This window comes from Sus scrofa, chromosome 11 (genome assembly GCF_054392235.1).
Source record: "Sus scrofa isolate SSC_HxYL_T2T_F1_AM1 chromosome 11, Sscrofa_HxYL_maternal_Yorkshire_Landrace_v2.0, whole genome shotgun sequence".
Lineage (NCBI taxonomy): Eukaryota > Metazoa > Chordata > Mammalia > Artiodactyla > Suidae > Sus > Sus scrofa.
The window spans coordinates 16,464,441-16,480,358 of NC_139393.1; the positions used below are offsets into that span (position 1 = coordinate 16,464,441).

The 15,918-nt window shown below is 43.0% G+C and overlaps 2 protein-coding genes across 8 annotated transcripts in view; both read left to right on the forward strand.

The window, feature by feature from the left end:
* Positions 1–15,918, forward strand: part of CKAP2 (cytoskeleton associated protein 2) — a 327,617-nt gene that overhangs the window by 70,102 nt on the left and 241,597 nt on the right. The window lies entirely within an intron of this gene.
* NEK5 (NIMA related kinase 5) overlaps positions 1–15,918 on the forward strand; it is a 60,977-nt gene that overhangs the window by 19,068 nt on the left and 25,991 nt on the right. For all 7 annotated transcript variants that reach the window (XR_014819353.1, XR_014819352.1, XR_014819354.1 and 4 more), the window contains 8 exons: positions 1,902–1,956; positions 3,925–4,125; positions 4,203–4,284; positions 6,102–6,235; positions 9,296–9,480; positions 12,713–12,779; positions 13,599–13,715; positions 14,957–15,043. Coding sequence is in view for 4 of the 7 variants with exons in the window: in XM_084981605.1 (XP_084837731.1) it covers positions 1,902–1,956; positions 3,925–4,125; positions 4,203–4,284; positions 6,102–6,235; positions 9,296–9,480; positions 12,713–12,779; positions 13,599–13,715; positions 14,957–15,043 (928 nt within the window). In the remaining 3 variants the exon portion in view is untranslated. The remainder of the gene's footprint in view (positions 1–1,901; positions 1,957–3,924; positions 4,126–4,202; positions 4,285–6,101; positions 6,236–9,295; positions 9,481–12,712; positions 12,780–13,598; positions 13,716–14,956; positions 15,044–15,918) is intronic.

Consider the following 15,918-nt stretch of genomic DNA (forward strand, 5'->3'; position numbering starts at 1 on the left):
GCAGAGACCCCGGGCTCAACAGCATTGCTTTGTTTCCTTGTACCGGTTTTTAAGAATTTGAGTCAACATTTAAATATGTTGATTTGATGCTTTGGATAATTGGAAGATCCTAAGAGTTACCAAACCAGTTTCCTTTGCCTGATGTACCGAAAACCAGACACGGAGATGCTGAGGTTTGCAGCAAAGAGTTTTTTTTTCCCAAGGCAGCCAAGTGAGGAGACTAGAGAGCAAGTCTTAGCTCTGCCTCCTGGAAGGCGAGGGGCTGGTGATACTTATGGGATAAAGAAGCCAGCTGGTCTGAGGCAGAGGGAAGGAGGATTGGAGGTAGTGAGGCAATTAATTGGTGGTCTGTGCAGACGTATCGGAGTTACCTGCTTCTTTGTGGGATGCATGTTCAAAAATGCAGGTGTTTAGCATGACCTGAGGGTGGCGTTTTTGGCCCTCGGAGGTCAAAAGTTCATTCAGTGGACACCTTCACAGGTCCAATTCTAGGGCCAGTGTCCCAACAAGTCTTAGCTGGTTCCACCTGAACAAGAACTGACTCCAAGTTCCTGAAAAGCTTCTTAAACCCCTGTTGCTCTAGTGACCCATCTATCCACAGTGTTATCCATGGGGACAGTTAAGGAGGTTTATGATATATTACCTAGACTGCACGAGGCTTGGAGAGTACATCACTGAAGAAAGAGGAAAAAGAAAAGAAAAATAACTAAAATGAGCTTAATCAGTGGAGGCAGTTTAAGCAGAGGGGTTTGAACAAACTGTTCCCTGATCTGTTGTTCTATAAATAAGGCTTAAGAATTTCTACTAGTCATCAGCTTCTGTTACCCAGAGGGCACGTTTTCATACAGCTGGGCAGCCACGAGCAGGTTCACCACAGTCCCCACCGTAAACAGGATGGTATAAGCCCTGCAGAAGTTCCCACCCAGCCCCAGGCGGCTTAATTCCCTGCCACACCCCTGTAGGCAACTGGATTCACCCACACTGGCTACAGAGGGTGGTCTGGGACAGAGGAGGAGTCTGGACCCAAGGAAGACCCGGTATAGACAAAACTCAGTGTCAATTTGGTCTGGCGGTGGGAAGTGCGCAGGGAGTTTCTGGACCCTGGAGAGACTCTCGACCTCCGCTGGGAGCACTTTCCTACCTGTTCTAGGATTGCTCTTCCTGGTCTCTGCTGCTCCTGCACACACTCAAAGGAAGCAAGCGTTAGGGCTGCAGAAATGGCTAAATGGTGCCCCCGTTTACCCCACCCGACTGAATCCTGATTATTTTGACTCTGACCGCCCTCTTGCCCGCTTCTTATGTTTCCTTTGGTCTTTTAGATTTAATTATGCTTTTTGTTCTATAAGGTAATTTCTTATTAAACCCATCACGTCAAAATTCTAAAGTACTCAAGATCAAGTGTCTAGTCCTAGGTAGTAACATTCTTTCAAGTTCATTGAGTACCAAATACTGTTTGTCCCTTAATCTGACCTTGGTTCTGTCAATAGCCTTGACTAGAATTTTCCTTTCTAAATCAGCCAGATTTTACCCTTCAAAGGAAAACAAATCCCTGTGTGAGTTCTGCCTCCCCCCTCCAAATTGCTCGAAATTCCATGCCCGCACACACTTTCTTTGAGCTCATCGAGTGAAGTTGGAGTAAATCTCGGGCCATCAGATTGTAGCAAAGCTTGTACACCTTTTCTCTGCTGGGATTTTGACAAACTAAAAAATTTTCAAATTTTCATTTTACCTCTAGTCTTAGTAAAAATTGATAATGGATCTGAAAGCATTTGTGGAAACTGGTCAACCTATATAAAATTGAAAGATACACAAATATAAGGTGCTGTAAGGATAAAGGCTTTAATTGAGAATTATTGATTTTTTTTTTTTTTTTTTTGCATGGAAACTCTTATCTTTCCCAGGGATATTTGGTCTCTTGGCTGTGTCTTATATGAGCTCTGCACACTCAAACATCCTGTAAGTATATTAATAGTCAGATTAATCTCAAATTATTGAAACTGTATAAATGAAGTTAACCCCTGAGAGAAAAAGGTTAATGTATGCTGTTATTAGATTGTTAAACATTATATAGATGAGCTATTACAAAGAACAAGAGATCTATATATACGGGCATGGAAAGATGTCCAAGCTATATTATGAAGTACAAAATCCACTTTGGAGCACGTTAGCATATTACCACTAAGAATAAATCGTGTGTGAATGTACATAATTAGCAAAGGGAAAGGATGCATGAGGAGACCAGGCACACACTTCCAAGAACCTCTCCCGTAGAATCACACAGGCTGCACTGATTCTCCAGCAATAAGTTGTGACAATCCATGTGAAATATCATCTAGCAGAGAAGTTCATTAGGGACGCAGTGCCCAGGCTTCTTACCAGGGACCAGTCATTATGATCTCAAGTCTGTAAAATAAGCATTATTGGAGTTCACTGGTGGCCTACTGGTGAAGAATCCAGCATTGTCACTGCTGTGGCTTGGGTCACCGATGTGGCACAGGTGTAGTCGCTGGCCTGGGAACTTCTGCATGCCACGGGCATGGCCTAGATAATTAAATTAATTAATTAATTAAATATTACTTGTTTTGGCCACGCCTGTGGCACGTGGAAGTTCCCAGGCTGGGGACCAAATCCACATCGCAGGTGCAACCTGCACCACAGCTGTGGCAACACTGGATCTTTAACACACTGCACCACATGGAAACTTCCAACATTATTTTTTAAAAGATTGGAAGGAGGAGTTCCCGTCGTGGCTCAGCGGGTAACGAACCCGACCAGCATCCAAGAAGATGCAGGTTCAATTCCTGGTTTCACTCAGTGGATTGAGGATCCAGCATTGCCATGAGCTGTGGTGTAGGTTGCAGAGGCGGCGCAGATCCCATGTTGCTGTGGCTGTGGCATAGGTCGGCAGCTACAACTCCGATTGGACCCCTAGCCTGGGTACCTCTGTGTGCTCCATATGTGTTCTTAAAAAAAAAAAAAAAAAAAAAAAAGACAAAATTTTAAAAAAGACTTTAAAAATATACTTCTGTGTGGTGAAACTATACATAATTTGCCTGACTTGCTTATCATTTCCTATACCGTCCAGGTTTTTTAAAACATTTTTTTTATTCAAGTATAGTTAATTTACAATGTTGTGCCAATTTCTGCTCTATAGCAAAGTAACGCATTCATTCATATTTAAGATTCCACCAGTAAGCGATATCATAGGGTATTTGTCTTTCTCTTTCTCACTTACTTAGTACGAGGAATCTCTAGTTGCATCCATGTTGCAGCAAATGGCAGTATTTTGTTCTTTTTTAGGTCTGAGTAGTATTCCATTGTATATATGATGTCTGAGTAGTATTCCATTGTATATATGTATCACATCTTCATAATCTATTCATCTGTTGATCCTTCCAGTTTTTAAATTTTATTTATTTATTTTTTTGTCTTTTGAGGTCCGCACCTGTGGCATATGGAGGTTCCCCGGCTGGGGGTCGAATCAGAGATATAATTGCTGGCCTATACCACTGCCACAGCAAAGCAGGATCCAAGCTGCGCCTGTAACCTACACCACAGCTCACGGCAAAGCCGGACCCTTAACCCACTGAGCAAGGCCAGGGATCGAACCCGCAACCTCATGGTTCCTAGTTGGATTTGTTTCTGCTGCACCACGACGGGAACTCTGCTTCCAGTTTTTTTATAATGAGTAAATATTTTGACAACAAGAAAAAGTTATAACTAAAAAAATCTTGTTTTAAATAACATGACATCCCCTTGAATACAATATCCTACAATATCTACTCGAAAACATTTAATTGATGAGGGCAATTCAGGGTAGACCACAGAGTTTCTAACTGAAGCTGTAAACTCTTTCGTTCTTGGCAGTAAGTACTGGTACTGAATTTGTCTCTGATTTAGGATCATTCTTCCTTGTCCTTCCAGTTTGAAGGTAACAACCTACACCAGCTGGTGCTGAAGATTTGTCGAGCGCACATTGCCCCAGTGTCTCCACGGTTTTCCCGTGACCTCCAGTCCTTAATATCCCAGCTTTTTGAAGTATCGCCCCGAGATCGACCATCCATCAATTCCATCTTGAGAAGGCCCTTCCTAGAGAGACTCATTGTCAACCACTTGACTCCTGAGGTGTGTCTTGAGGCAGTTCTGTTTGGATTTTGACAGCGATTTTGACGAGCAGAACCCTGACACGTGTTCGGTTTTAGGTCATTCGGGAAGAATTCACTCACACGCTCATCCATCAAGCAAGAGCGTCCGCTTCTCAACCAGCTGGAAGGGTGGTCCCAGGTAAGAACGGCTGAACCATGCAATCAGAGAACATTCAGTACATGTGTCTCGTGCAGTGATTTTTAATTTTTAATTTTATTAACGTATAGTCAATGTACGGAGTTGTGCCAATTTCTGCTGTATAACATAGTGACCCGTTATACACACATAGATAACATTCTTTTTCTTGTGCTGTCTTCCAACATGTTCTATCCCAAGAGACAGGATATAGTTCCCTGTGCTGGATTGTAGGACCTCATTACTTTTCCATTCTAAATGGAATAGTTTGCATCTACCAACCCCAAACTCATATGGTTGACCACATCAGCAGGGAAGTATCTCCAAATACATTGAACGTGAACATTTTTAAAACGTGAGCAGTATAAGCAGGAGAAAAATCGCCTTGTCGAGCAGTGACCAGTGGGTGCGCCTGAATGTCTCACTCAGGCATGACCTGGAGGATTCATCTCCTCTCTTCTCATAGTTGGGAAAACTTGGTGAAGCAGTGGACTTGCTGATAAAGAGATGCTTGAAGAGGTGGAATCCAAACTTAACTTTTGTGTAGAGAAGAAAGAAGGAATCAGAGAGGGTTCACAGATAGACATGGAATCAGGAGAGGAGCTTATTTTTTTGAACTAGAGAGGGTGGACTTGAAATTTAGAATTTTCCTGCAGAGGTCCACTGGAGCCGAAGTTAGGATCTTGGACCTAATCAGTAACAGCGGGAGAACAGTTACTACGTGACCTCCCAAAAAGCAGGTGACACTTTCTGGTAATGGTAACTAGAGAAGCAGTTTTAGTGGTGGTATCAGGAATCTCATGAACAAGTACTGTGTGTGTGTGTGTGTGTGTGTGTGGGTGTGTTTGTGTGTGAGAGAGAGAGGCAGACAGACATTAATGGAGAGGAAAAGTACTAAGTCAGTTGATACCGTGAAATAAGATAGCAGGATTTTTAGCTATAACCAATGTTTGAACTTCAAGGATGAGCAGTAGAAAATCTCTCCAAGGAATCAGGGGTGGAGAAAATACTACCCACTGTGATGGAGACACTAAAACTGAGCAAAGTTCTAAAGGCAAAGTGAGTGGATGATTCTTCCAGGTTTCATTTGGTTTGGCCTTGTTATATATTGGTCTAGATTGAGAACGTTTAGAAAGTAGCAGGTAGAGGATGACAGTGCGTTGTGTGCATTTCTGATACAGGACATATAGGAAAACAAGAACACATTTCAAAGGCGATGACCACAAACATAGTAAAAGACCCAGTCCATCCATTTCAAACAATGTGACATGAACGAAGTGGCCTGATAATCCAAGCTCTGTTGACTATGTTTAATTACTTGTCATTAAATTAGTGTAGTTATTAATTTAATTACTAAATATGCCATTATGTTATGCATATTGTTTCTGTAAATAGCATAATTCCTAATTTTTTTAAAAGTAGTGTTGTATATTACTAGCAATATGTAAAGCAACCCTGGAAAGAAAGGTTTCCTCCATTCAAAAACCCTGCACAGTGATTTTCCACCAGCACTTTTGTCCTTGGGTATAAACGTAACTGGCTGGAGTTACTGCTATGGTGCAATGGAATGAGCACCCTCTCTGGAGCACCGGGACGCAGGTTCGATCCACAGCCAGGCCCAGCAGGTTAAGGATCCAGTGTTGCCACAGGTGCTCCATGTACCGCCAGGCAGCCAAAAAAGAAAAAAAAAAAAATGTGACTGGCTAAAGTGAACTTACTGTGTTATGAAGTGCCTCTTGTGCTTGCACGCTCACAAGCATATGTTAAAGATGTGGAAATTAAAAAAAAAAAATGAAGTTGTTTTATTTTGGTTCAATAAGATTCTGGAATACAGAGAGTGAGATTCCAGGGAAAGTGCCCACCAGGATCAAGGCTATCAGTGCCAAAGAAAAGGAAGGACATATTCTGTAGACACGAATGGAGACCACCAGCTGGAGCCCAGAAGCCCATATCTGTAAGTCACGCTAAACTCTCCTCTGGTTTTCAGCAGATGGTATATTCTACAGACCTTCTCGACAAGTTCACCAGGTGCAAGGTCATTTCTTTGGCATTCACTAGTTTTGTGCTTGTGATAAAATTCTGTAATAAGCATTAAATGGTACATCATGGGACCACGTCTAGATGTTACTTTTAAACAATGCCGTATTTTCTTCTAAGTAGTCTAGATGTTAGTTTTAGTTTTCTTTTTATAATTCAAATTCCTTTTTCTTGGTGGGGTTGGGGGGGTGGGGTGAGTGCATGTCGAAATTCCCAGGCCAGGGATTGAACCCACGCCACTGCAGGAATCTGAGCTGCTGCAGTGACAATGCCAGATCCTTAACCCATGCACCACAAGGGAAATCCTTAATTTCTTTAAATAAATAAGGTTTCTCTATATAGGTCAAGTAAACAGAGCAGCAGAAAACATTATACATTTCGTGTTCTTAATTCTGATATTATATTTGAGAAATTTTTATTATATAATCATTGATTTTTTTCCTCAGAGTTTCTTTATGCCAATTATTTGAATCCACTTCAGCAGAGTGTTGAATCTTTTAGTTCATGTTAGTGAAATGTGTACATAAAAATGACTGTCGTGTGTTAATTGAAGAATTGTATTTTTTCAAAAGGCTTGTGGCATAGTTAAAGGACCATTTGAAAGTACATTCCCTAAGTGTTTACTTTTTATGTAGACATTTTAGAAAATGTGTTCATGCATAGATAGATTTTTGAAACTACGAGTTAAATTATTGCCCTTTATTTAATAGAATGTGGTTTAACTTTAATTTTAAAAGTATGTTGTGGTTTAGAATACTCTGTAGCAAACTGTGCGAGATAAAAAAACATCTAAAAGACTCATGGAGGAGTTCCCACTGTGGCGCAGCGGAAACGAATCTAACTAGGAACCACGACGTTTTGCGTTCCATCCCTGGCCTTGCTCTGTGGGTTAAGGATCCAGCGTTGCTGTGAGCTGTGATGTAGGTTGCAGACACTGCTCAGATCTGGCGTTGCTGTGGCTGTGGTATAGGCCAGCACCTGCAGCTCTGATCCAACCCCTAGCCTGGGAACCTCCATATATATGCCACAGGTGCGGCCCTAGAAAGACAAAAAGACAGAAAAACTTAAAAAAATAAAAGACTCATGGATGGATGAAGTTAGGAGAACATATTGACTTTTAAAAAAATTTATTAATGTTTTGTTAAACCTTTTTTCTTTTCTTTTTCTTCTTTGGCCACCCCACAGCACATGGAGTTCTTAGGCCAGGAATCAAATCCGAGCCACAGTTGCAACCTATGTCACAGCTGTGGCATTGCCAGATTTTTTTTTAGTGTGTGTGTCTCTTTAGGGCTGCGCCCATGGCATATGGAAATTCCCAGGCTAGGGGTTGAATCAGAGCTGTTGTTGCAGCCTACGTCACAGCCACAGCAACACCAGATCCAAGCCATATTTGTGACCTACACCACAGCGCATGGCAATGCTAGATCCTTAACTCACTGAGCGAGGCCAGGGATGGAACCCACGTCCACATGGATTCTCATCTTGTTTGTTATCACTGAGCCACTACGGAAACTCCATTGCCAGATGCTTTAACCCACTGCACTGGTCTGGGGATCAAACCTGCATCCTGGCACTGCAGAGACACTGCCAATCGCATTGTGCCACAGTGGGAACTCCCATATTGACATTAAAAAAAAATGATTTGAAAGCTTATGCTAGTGCATTGAAATGAATGAGTTTCCACAGGAACCACCTCTGATGTTTTCATTACCATCTGGGATTTTAGAGAAAACCCTAAAGAAGCTCTTTCCTTCCTTCCAATCCTTTTCTCTATTTCTAGCCATTTTTCAAGTAATTAGTAATACCTTCTGGGTTGTACATAGGCAAACATGGTAAAGCTAAGAAACCTGCTTTATGCTTTAGAAGATTTTTAAGTATATAGGAGCTTCCTGGTGGCCTACTGATTAAGGACTTAGCCATGTCACAGCTAGCCCAGGAACTTCCACATGCCATGGGTGTTGCCAAAAATAAATAAATGAATAAATAATTTAAAATATATATACAAATTTGTGTTTAGACTAGTAACCCAAATTTTATACACTTACTTTAATATTTGAATAGAAGTATGTGAAAGTAGCATTTTTGTAAGTTAAAGATGGCCACATATCTACATTTCCATGTGGTTCAATCACATATATATATATATATAAGAACTTCATAGCATTGAAAAGAACTGAAGAATATAGTATGTTACATCTTTCCAATGAGGGAATTTCCATTTTAACCATGTGTTTGGTTATTCATATTCCAGCTACCAGCACGAGGCCTTTCCAATGGTTTGATCTTCTCGTTTTCTTCTGTTAGCAACTGTCAAGTGGGCAGCATTGTCACAATGTTAAATGGACCTTTCTCGGCTGATTCGCAACGGGGTCTTGACTGGTCTCCTCATGGATACTAGTCGGATTCTTTACCTGCTAAGCCACAGCACCATCTCTGAACTTGCCGAGCATCTTCGATACAGTTATATATGCGATCCATACTCACACTGTAGCAAAAGTATCAACTCCTGTGCTGCAGCACTTAGACCTATAAACTCTTTTTTAATTCAAGGATTTGGGGATTCTAAGATTACTCAAAAACAATGCCTTGACTTAGCTATGGTCACTATCAAACTGTCCATCATGATAGATTTTAATCATGTCCTTATTTTTATTTATTTATTTTTTGTCTTTTTGTTGTTGTTGTTGCTATTTGTTGGGCCACTCCCGCCACATATGGAGGTTCCCAGGCTAGGGGTTGAATTGGAGCTGTAGCCATCGGCCTACACCAGAGCCACAGCAACGCGGGATCCGAGCCGCGTCTGCAACCTACACCAGAGCTCACGGCAACGCCGGATCGTTAACCCACTGAGCAAGGGCAGGGACCGAACCCGCAACCTCATGGTTCCTAGTCGGATTCGTTAACCACTGCGCCACGACGGGAACTCCTTAATCATGTCTTAAAAAAACGTTTTTCTCTCTTCTTTTTAATCCCTCAGACAGCAATGGTGGAAAGGCCCAAACTTGCTGCAGTGCGTGGACATTATGCCTATTTCTACGCCCAACTTGACGGGTTGAGGGACAGAGCCCATGGACCAAACTGCCACCACGATCCTCAAAAAGATACCGAGGTTGAGGAGACTTATAACCTGGCAGAAATCCACAGTCCGCCTCCAGGCCAACGGTAATGTCACGGTCTAGCCTCAGCTTCGGCCTTCTGAAAATGCCTTGGTTTGTCAACATTAGTTCCGAAATCCTCCCCAGTTCTCCTAAAACCTCCAGGAAGAACTTCCAGATTCTCCTTTTGAAATCCCTAATGCACAGTTCCTTGGTCACTTTTTCATCTCCTGTTTGATGCAGCTAATCCTATTCATGTCATCGTCTAACTGTGGGCACAGAGTCATATTCCTGAATTTTTACTAGGTTTTCTCTTTTCTAGTAAATTCTGCTATCTGGGAGTAATGAAAACCGTCGTATATGCAGTTAAATGCTCTACTCCTGAGCTCTGCCCCCGAAAATAGTTGCATATGTATCATTTTCCAAAGAGGTTATTGACATTAGTCAATAATGCTTCAATTGTAATCCAAGTATAACAAGACATATTGAAAAATAAGTTTTGTTCAGCATCCATATTCTTGGAATTTTTCAGAATGTGGATGTATTAGAAAGAAAATAATGTAATTATTATAAATAATAATTGCCATCAGAGAATTTACTCCATAACGCATTTCTGCAGATCTGTAATAGTTTCTTTATGTCAATGTCAGTGCTCTGTGTCCAGAATATTTGACACCTGCCTACAGAACTAAAGACCTAAGTCTGAGAGCCGTTTTTTATTTATTTATTAATTCATCTATTTATTTTTGTCTTTTTGCCATTTCTAGGGCCGCTCCCGCGGCACATGGAGGTTCCCAGGCTAGAGGTCGAATCGGAGCTGTAGCCACCGGCCTACGCCAGAGCCACAGCAACGTGGGATCCGAGCCGCGTCTGCAACCTACACCACAGCTCACAGCAATGCTGGATCCTTCACCCACTGAGCGAGGCCAGGGATCGAACCCGCAACCTTATGGTTCCTAGTTGGATTTGTTAACCACTGTGCCACGACAGGAACTCCTGAGAGTCATTTTTTAAAAAATAAGTTTTTGTCATCACATTTTTTTCTTTCAGGGTTGGGAATTGGCTGACTTTTGGAGTCTGTGGTTATTTATTGTTGAAATTTTGGATGAATAATGAAAAATACAAGAGCCTTTGTGATGGCGATCCCATCAGATAGCTAATGAAAATTAGATAAGCGCTAGTGATAAAAGAATGATTTCTCCAGCAACGTGTGATGGGAAGATTATTCATTTTGAAGATATTGGGTGCCGTTATGGTTTTGTCCATCTTCCTAATACATTTTCCACGACCTCCACGATCCTCAAAGGTTATGTGTTCTGGGGAGTTCCCATCGTGGCTCAGCACAAACAAATTTGACTAGCATCCATGAGGACACAGGTTCGATCCCTGGCCTTGCTCAGTGTGTTAAGGATCCGGTGTTGCTCTGAGCTGTGGTGTAGGTTGCAGACGCAGCTTGGATCTGGTGTTGCTGTGGCCGTGGGGTAAAGCTGGTGGCTACAGCTCCAATTCAACCCCTAGCCTGGGAACCTCCATATGCCGTGAGTGTGGTTCTAAAAAGACCAAAAAAAAAAGGTTATGTGTTCTATTAGTTCATACTGTAATATTCATATAGGACTCAACTAATGAGTGACATATATTTGACGTATGACTAGGTGCAGCCACAAAACCCCCTTTTCCCTTTCTCAACCATTGGGAACGTGTCTTCCAATTTGTCTAGATATGAGAGCTGTCAAACTGTCCATTATTCTGATGAAGTATGATTTTATCTCCCAACCTCTCACATAAAGTGGTAGAAAGTTCTTCTCTTCCGTGTATGCTGCTGCCCACCATCTTACTGTACTCCAGGAGGCCCCTCTGGTGACTGGTACCCACCCCTACCTCGTTGTTCAGTCAGAACCCCTGCCCAGCTTTCTCCCTGTCAGAGCTCCAATTTCATGGGAATCGCGTCTTGAGGTCCTTGTCTGGAGGAAGAGGAAACTGTACAGGGGTAGGGGCGAGAGAGAGCGTGTCCGTTGGTCAGCCCCCAGGTGGCTGAGTGGTTTTGCTCATGGATGTGTTGTTACACGTGCCAGGTAGGTGTCTGAGAGGGACGTCAGCCCTCACCTGAGTCAAGCACTGTCTGTGAATGAGATGCTGGCCGGGCCCCTTCAAAGACCTCATCTCTTCGAATCATCCTCTCAACTCTGGTGTGATTGGTATTGTGCCCATTTTATAGATGAGGAACTAAGATCCAGAGAGCTTAACTAGCTTGGCATTTCATCGTGTTTCTAAACAGCTGATTTGTTAACTTGTCTCTTTATAAACTGGGGACTGGTCATCCCAATGTTCCTTAAAGGCGTTCTTTCTAAAATGACAGTTCTGTCTTTGGAGCCTGAGAGTTTATTGGCATTCCAAAGAACTTTATCCCCCAGCTCATGCGGTGATCTGAAATGTGGTAGTTTTTATTTAGCAGTCGGTAATTATGGAAATCCTTAGCTGGAAATTCTGAAACACACACACACACACACACACACAGAAAGAGAGAGAGAGAACACATAGGTGCAAACCTGAAAATGGTTTGACTAGAACTGACTAATTTGGGGGGTTCTGTTGCGAGTCAGCAGTAACGAACCTGACTAGTCTCCATGAGGATGCAGGTTCAATCCCTGCCCTCACTCAGTGGGTGAAGGATCCAGCGTTGCCGTGAGCTGTGGTGTAGGTCGCAGAAGTGGCTCGGATCCCACATGGCTGTGGCTGTGGTGTAGGCCGGCAGTTACAGTTCAGATTAGACCCCTAGCCTCCAGTTCAACTTGTGCTGAAGACACCTAACCGTTGTGAGAGGCAGCTAAAGCCTGTTTCTTTGTTCGTTAAGGATTTGTATGAGGAGCAGAGGTGAAGGGTGGGGCCCCATTGCTCGCAAGGAGCTCAGGGTGTCATGCAGGAAACTGACAAGCAAAGGTCAGTCCAGTTGGGGTGACGAGGCTGTAGATTAGACACCTGCGCACAGCATGAGGAGACCCCTCTCCGGGTTTTTTCTTTTCCCCTCAACAGGTCGTGGGCACTGGACGAATTCCTGCCCTGAAGAAAATCCCTATTGTTCAGTTTTCTCTCTCCCGTGTCCCCAGTTTACTACCCTGCCTTCTTGATTCCAAAGTTCTTCTTATCCAGTGTACACATTCGGTGACTTTGAACTGCTTCTTGAACTTGGCACATTGCAGGTGAATTGTGAATGTCATTATGAAGCTGAAAATTCCCTCGTTGAATTGGTGTCAGCGATGAGTTAAAATTTCTGTTCAGGCTGAACATTTTTATTTCCTCAGGACCGCTGAATACCTTCAGAGGAAACGCGAAGCTCAACAATATAAGCTGAAAGTGGAAAAGCAGTTGGTAAGTAAGATACCAAATATAAGAAACCATCGGGAATGTTCTAACACTTTCTCTGTTCACGAATATTCATGGATCTTTAAGTCAAGGTTCGTTCCTCAAAGAAGATTAAGACTGCCCTCCACTCACCCCAGTTTTTAAAGCTAAAGAATAATGAGACTAGGCTTCATTTAGGGTGTGGGAAGCCTAGTCCCTTGCCTGGTTCCATCACTTGCTGGGTGACCTTAGGCAGGACATGCAACCTCTTTGAACCTCAACTTCCTTTTTCTAGAAGAGCTGTAGATGGGCTTCAAAGTCCCCTTCAGTGCTGCAGTTCTTTGATTCTATTTTATTAGAATTCTACACATTTTTAAAAAGTGACTATTGTATTGTATTTGAAATGAAAGTTAACCTTTACTCTTACATATAATGTCAAAGTTCTGAGGCTGCGGGAGATTGGCTATGCATCCTATGTGTATGGCTCTTATTTTAAACTGCTCAAAAGTTCTAGTTCCCTTCCCCTACTGAATCTCATGTTCCAGGGCCTGCTGAACTTTTGCAGAACTTTGATTTCACAGTTATAATTTGCCAGTTCAGAAAATGAAGCTAGGTGTCCCACATGGTAGCATAAACTAACTATTGATGGACAAATAGTTTCATTCATTTTCTTTGCTTTTTAAATGTTTCACACTTAAACTAAGAAAATGCTACAGCTCATAAAAAAAAAAAACCTCCCCAATATTGCGATTGATGATATAATTATTGTTTAAAGGACAAGGTCAAGGTCAAGTCACATTTCCAAAGTGCAAATATGCTTTCTAGGTTATTTCATTCAAATAACAGGGTCTTCGTCCATCGTCTGCTGAGCCAAATCACGAGCAGAGGCAAGAGCCAAGAAGCGACGGAGAAGAGCCTGGATTCCAGGGGCCGCAGTTCAGGAGGAATGAAACGAAGGAACAGGTCAGGACGGTCTGCCCAGGGCTCCCGTAGTGCTTCTCTCATTGTCTCCTCTACTGAGACAAGGTGTTGCTTTTAGCACGTCCTGTGCTCCTGGGAGAGCCCGTTAAGCAAATACTTTGGGGACGCACCGCTGTGACGCACCACACTGGGACCTCAGGGAGGCAGAGATGTGAGTTCACCCTCTCAGAGAATGCAGTGCAGCTGAGTTCATCAGGCTCTTTACCTCGGCTTGATAAAGTGCCTGTCCACCCTCAACATTTTCAGAATGTGTATTGGTCCCCTGGGGCTGCCTTACAACAAACGGAGCGGTTTAAAACAACAGAAATTGATGGTCTCACAATTCTGGAGGCTTGAAGTCCAGAGTCAAGGTGTCAGCAGGGCCACGCTCCCTCTGAAAGCTGGAGGGGAACCTTTGTCTCCCGCTGGCTTCTGCTGGGTGGTCAGGCTTGCAGCCCTGCGACTCCAGCCTCTGCCTGTGAACATGACGTCCTCCCTGGGCATCTGTCTTCACACGGCTACCTTCTTCTTTTTTTTTTTTTTTTTGGCTTTTGTCTTTTTAGAGCCACACCCGCTGCATATGGAAGTTCCCAGGCTAGGGGTCAGATTAGAGCTATAGCTGCCGGCCTGCACCACAGCCACAGCCATGCCAGATCCGAGCCGTGTCTGCGACCTACACCACAGCTCACGGCAACGCCGGATCCTCAACCCACTGAGTGAAGCCAGGGATCAAACCCACAACCTCATGGTTCCTAGTCGGATTCGTTTCCACTGCGCCAGGGTGGGAACTCCCACATGGCCACCTTCTTAAAAGGACGCCAGTCATATGTCTTAAGGACCCACTGTACCCCCGTGTGACCACATCTTAGCTTAACTAGTCACATCTGCAGTGACACTATCTCCAAATAAAATCACAATCAGAGGTAGTGGGGCTTAGGAATCCAGTATATCTTTTTGCAGGGGGGACAAAATTCAACCCATAATAGAATTATACATAAAAGTAAGATACATAGTGTGTCATTAATGGACTTGGGGTTATATATAAAAGTGAGATTGCCTTAAGAAGTCATATCCTCACAGGGGGTGAAGTACCACAGCCAAAGTGTAGGGCAGATTATCATTTTCAGGAGCAGCAGCTTTTCCGTTGCTATTTATCACCCATCTCTAAAATCATAGGCTGTACAGATCTTTTTGTCAAGTTGCTCACACACATTTAAACTTGGGGGCTTGGGATTGCTTTCCAGGAATATTGGAAGCAGTTGGAGCAAATACGCCAACAGTACCACAGCGACATGAAGGCAATTAGAAAGAAGATGGGGTGTGCCCTGGAGGTAAATAAATTCATTCTCCGAAAGGAAATCTTGTTCTATTGATTGAGAGCTAACTAGTTGAGCAGGTATTCAAAAGTAATGATCTTCTCATAGAAAAGATAAACTTGATCATGCAAATACTTCTTAGAGAGGAGAGCTGTCAGATTTAATGGAAGCTTCGTTTTATTATGGTTTACTTGAGGCTACCCAGGTGATGGGTCTACCTGAGATTCTCAATTAAGAGGGCTGTTATTAAAAATACTGGTTGCTTATCTTCCCCATGAGTCAGTCAATAAGTATTGACTGAGAAACTCCTTTACTCCGGGACCGGATTAGATGCAGAAAGGAAGTTCATGCCCAGAAGGTTGGAAAAAGGCACTTACTGAATTCAGCTCTATTAAAATCATCTCATATGCAGGGGTATGGTTTGAAAGTCCATGTAAGGAAACATTTAAGTGCAGTTGAGATGCTTTTTGAAAAATTCTTTAAAAGCACCGCACTGGAAACTCATCCTTCCAGCCTTCAGATCATTGCTTTTTCAGTAGCGCTCTAGATAAGACAGCTGACCTGTGTTTGGCAACCACATTGCATGAAAAACACACGCCTGTTAAAACATGAAGAACGCCCTCAGCTCCCTGGAATGTTTCTCCTGTGGGGGCCTATGGGCACTGAGACCCACCAAGGACAGAGTGGGCCTCCGTCTCACACGCACTTGAACTGCACACTCTTTGCAAAGAACTGCCCGCGCGCTGCTCAAATCCATCTTTCCCCCTCCCCCTCCCCTCCGCCCCTCAGTGCATGGAGATGAGCTAATGTAGATGAAATAAACATATGGTACAATTCAATTCTAGGTGCCAGGCTCTGAACTAGAACTTTCACATATGTATCTCTTTACT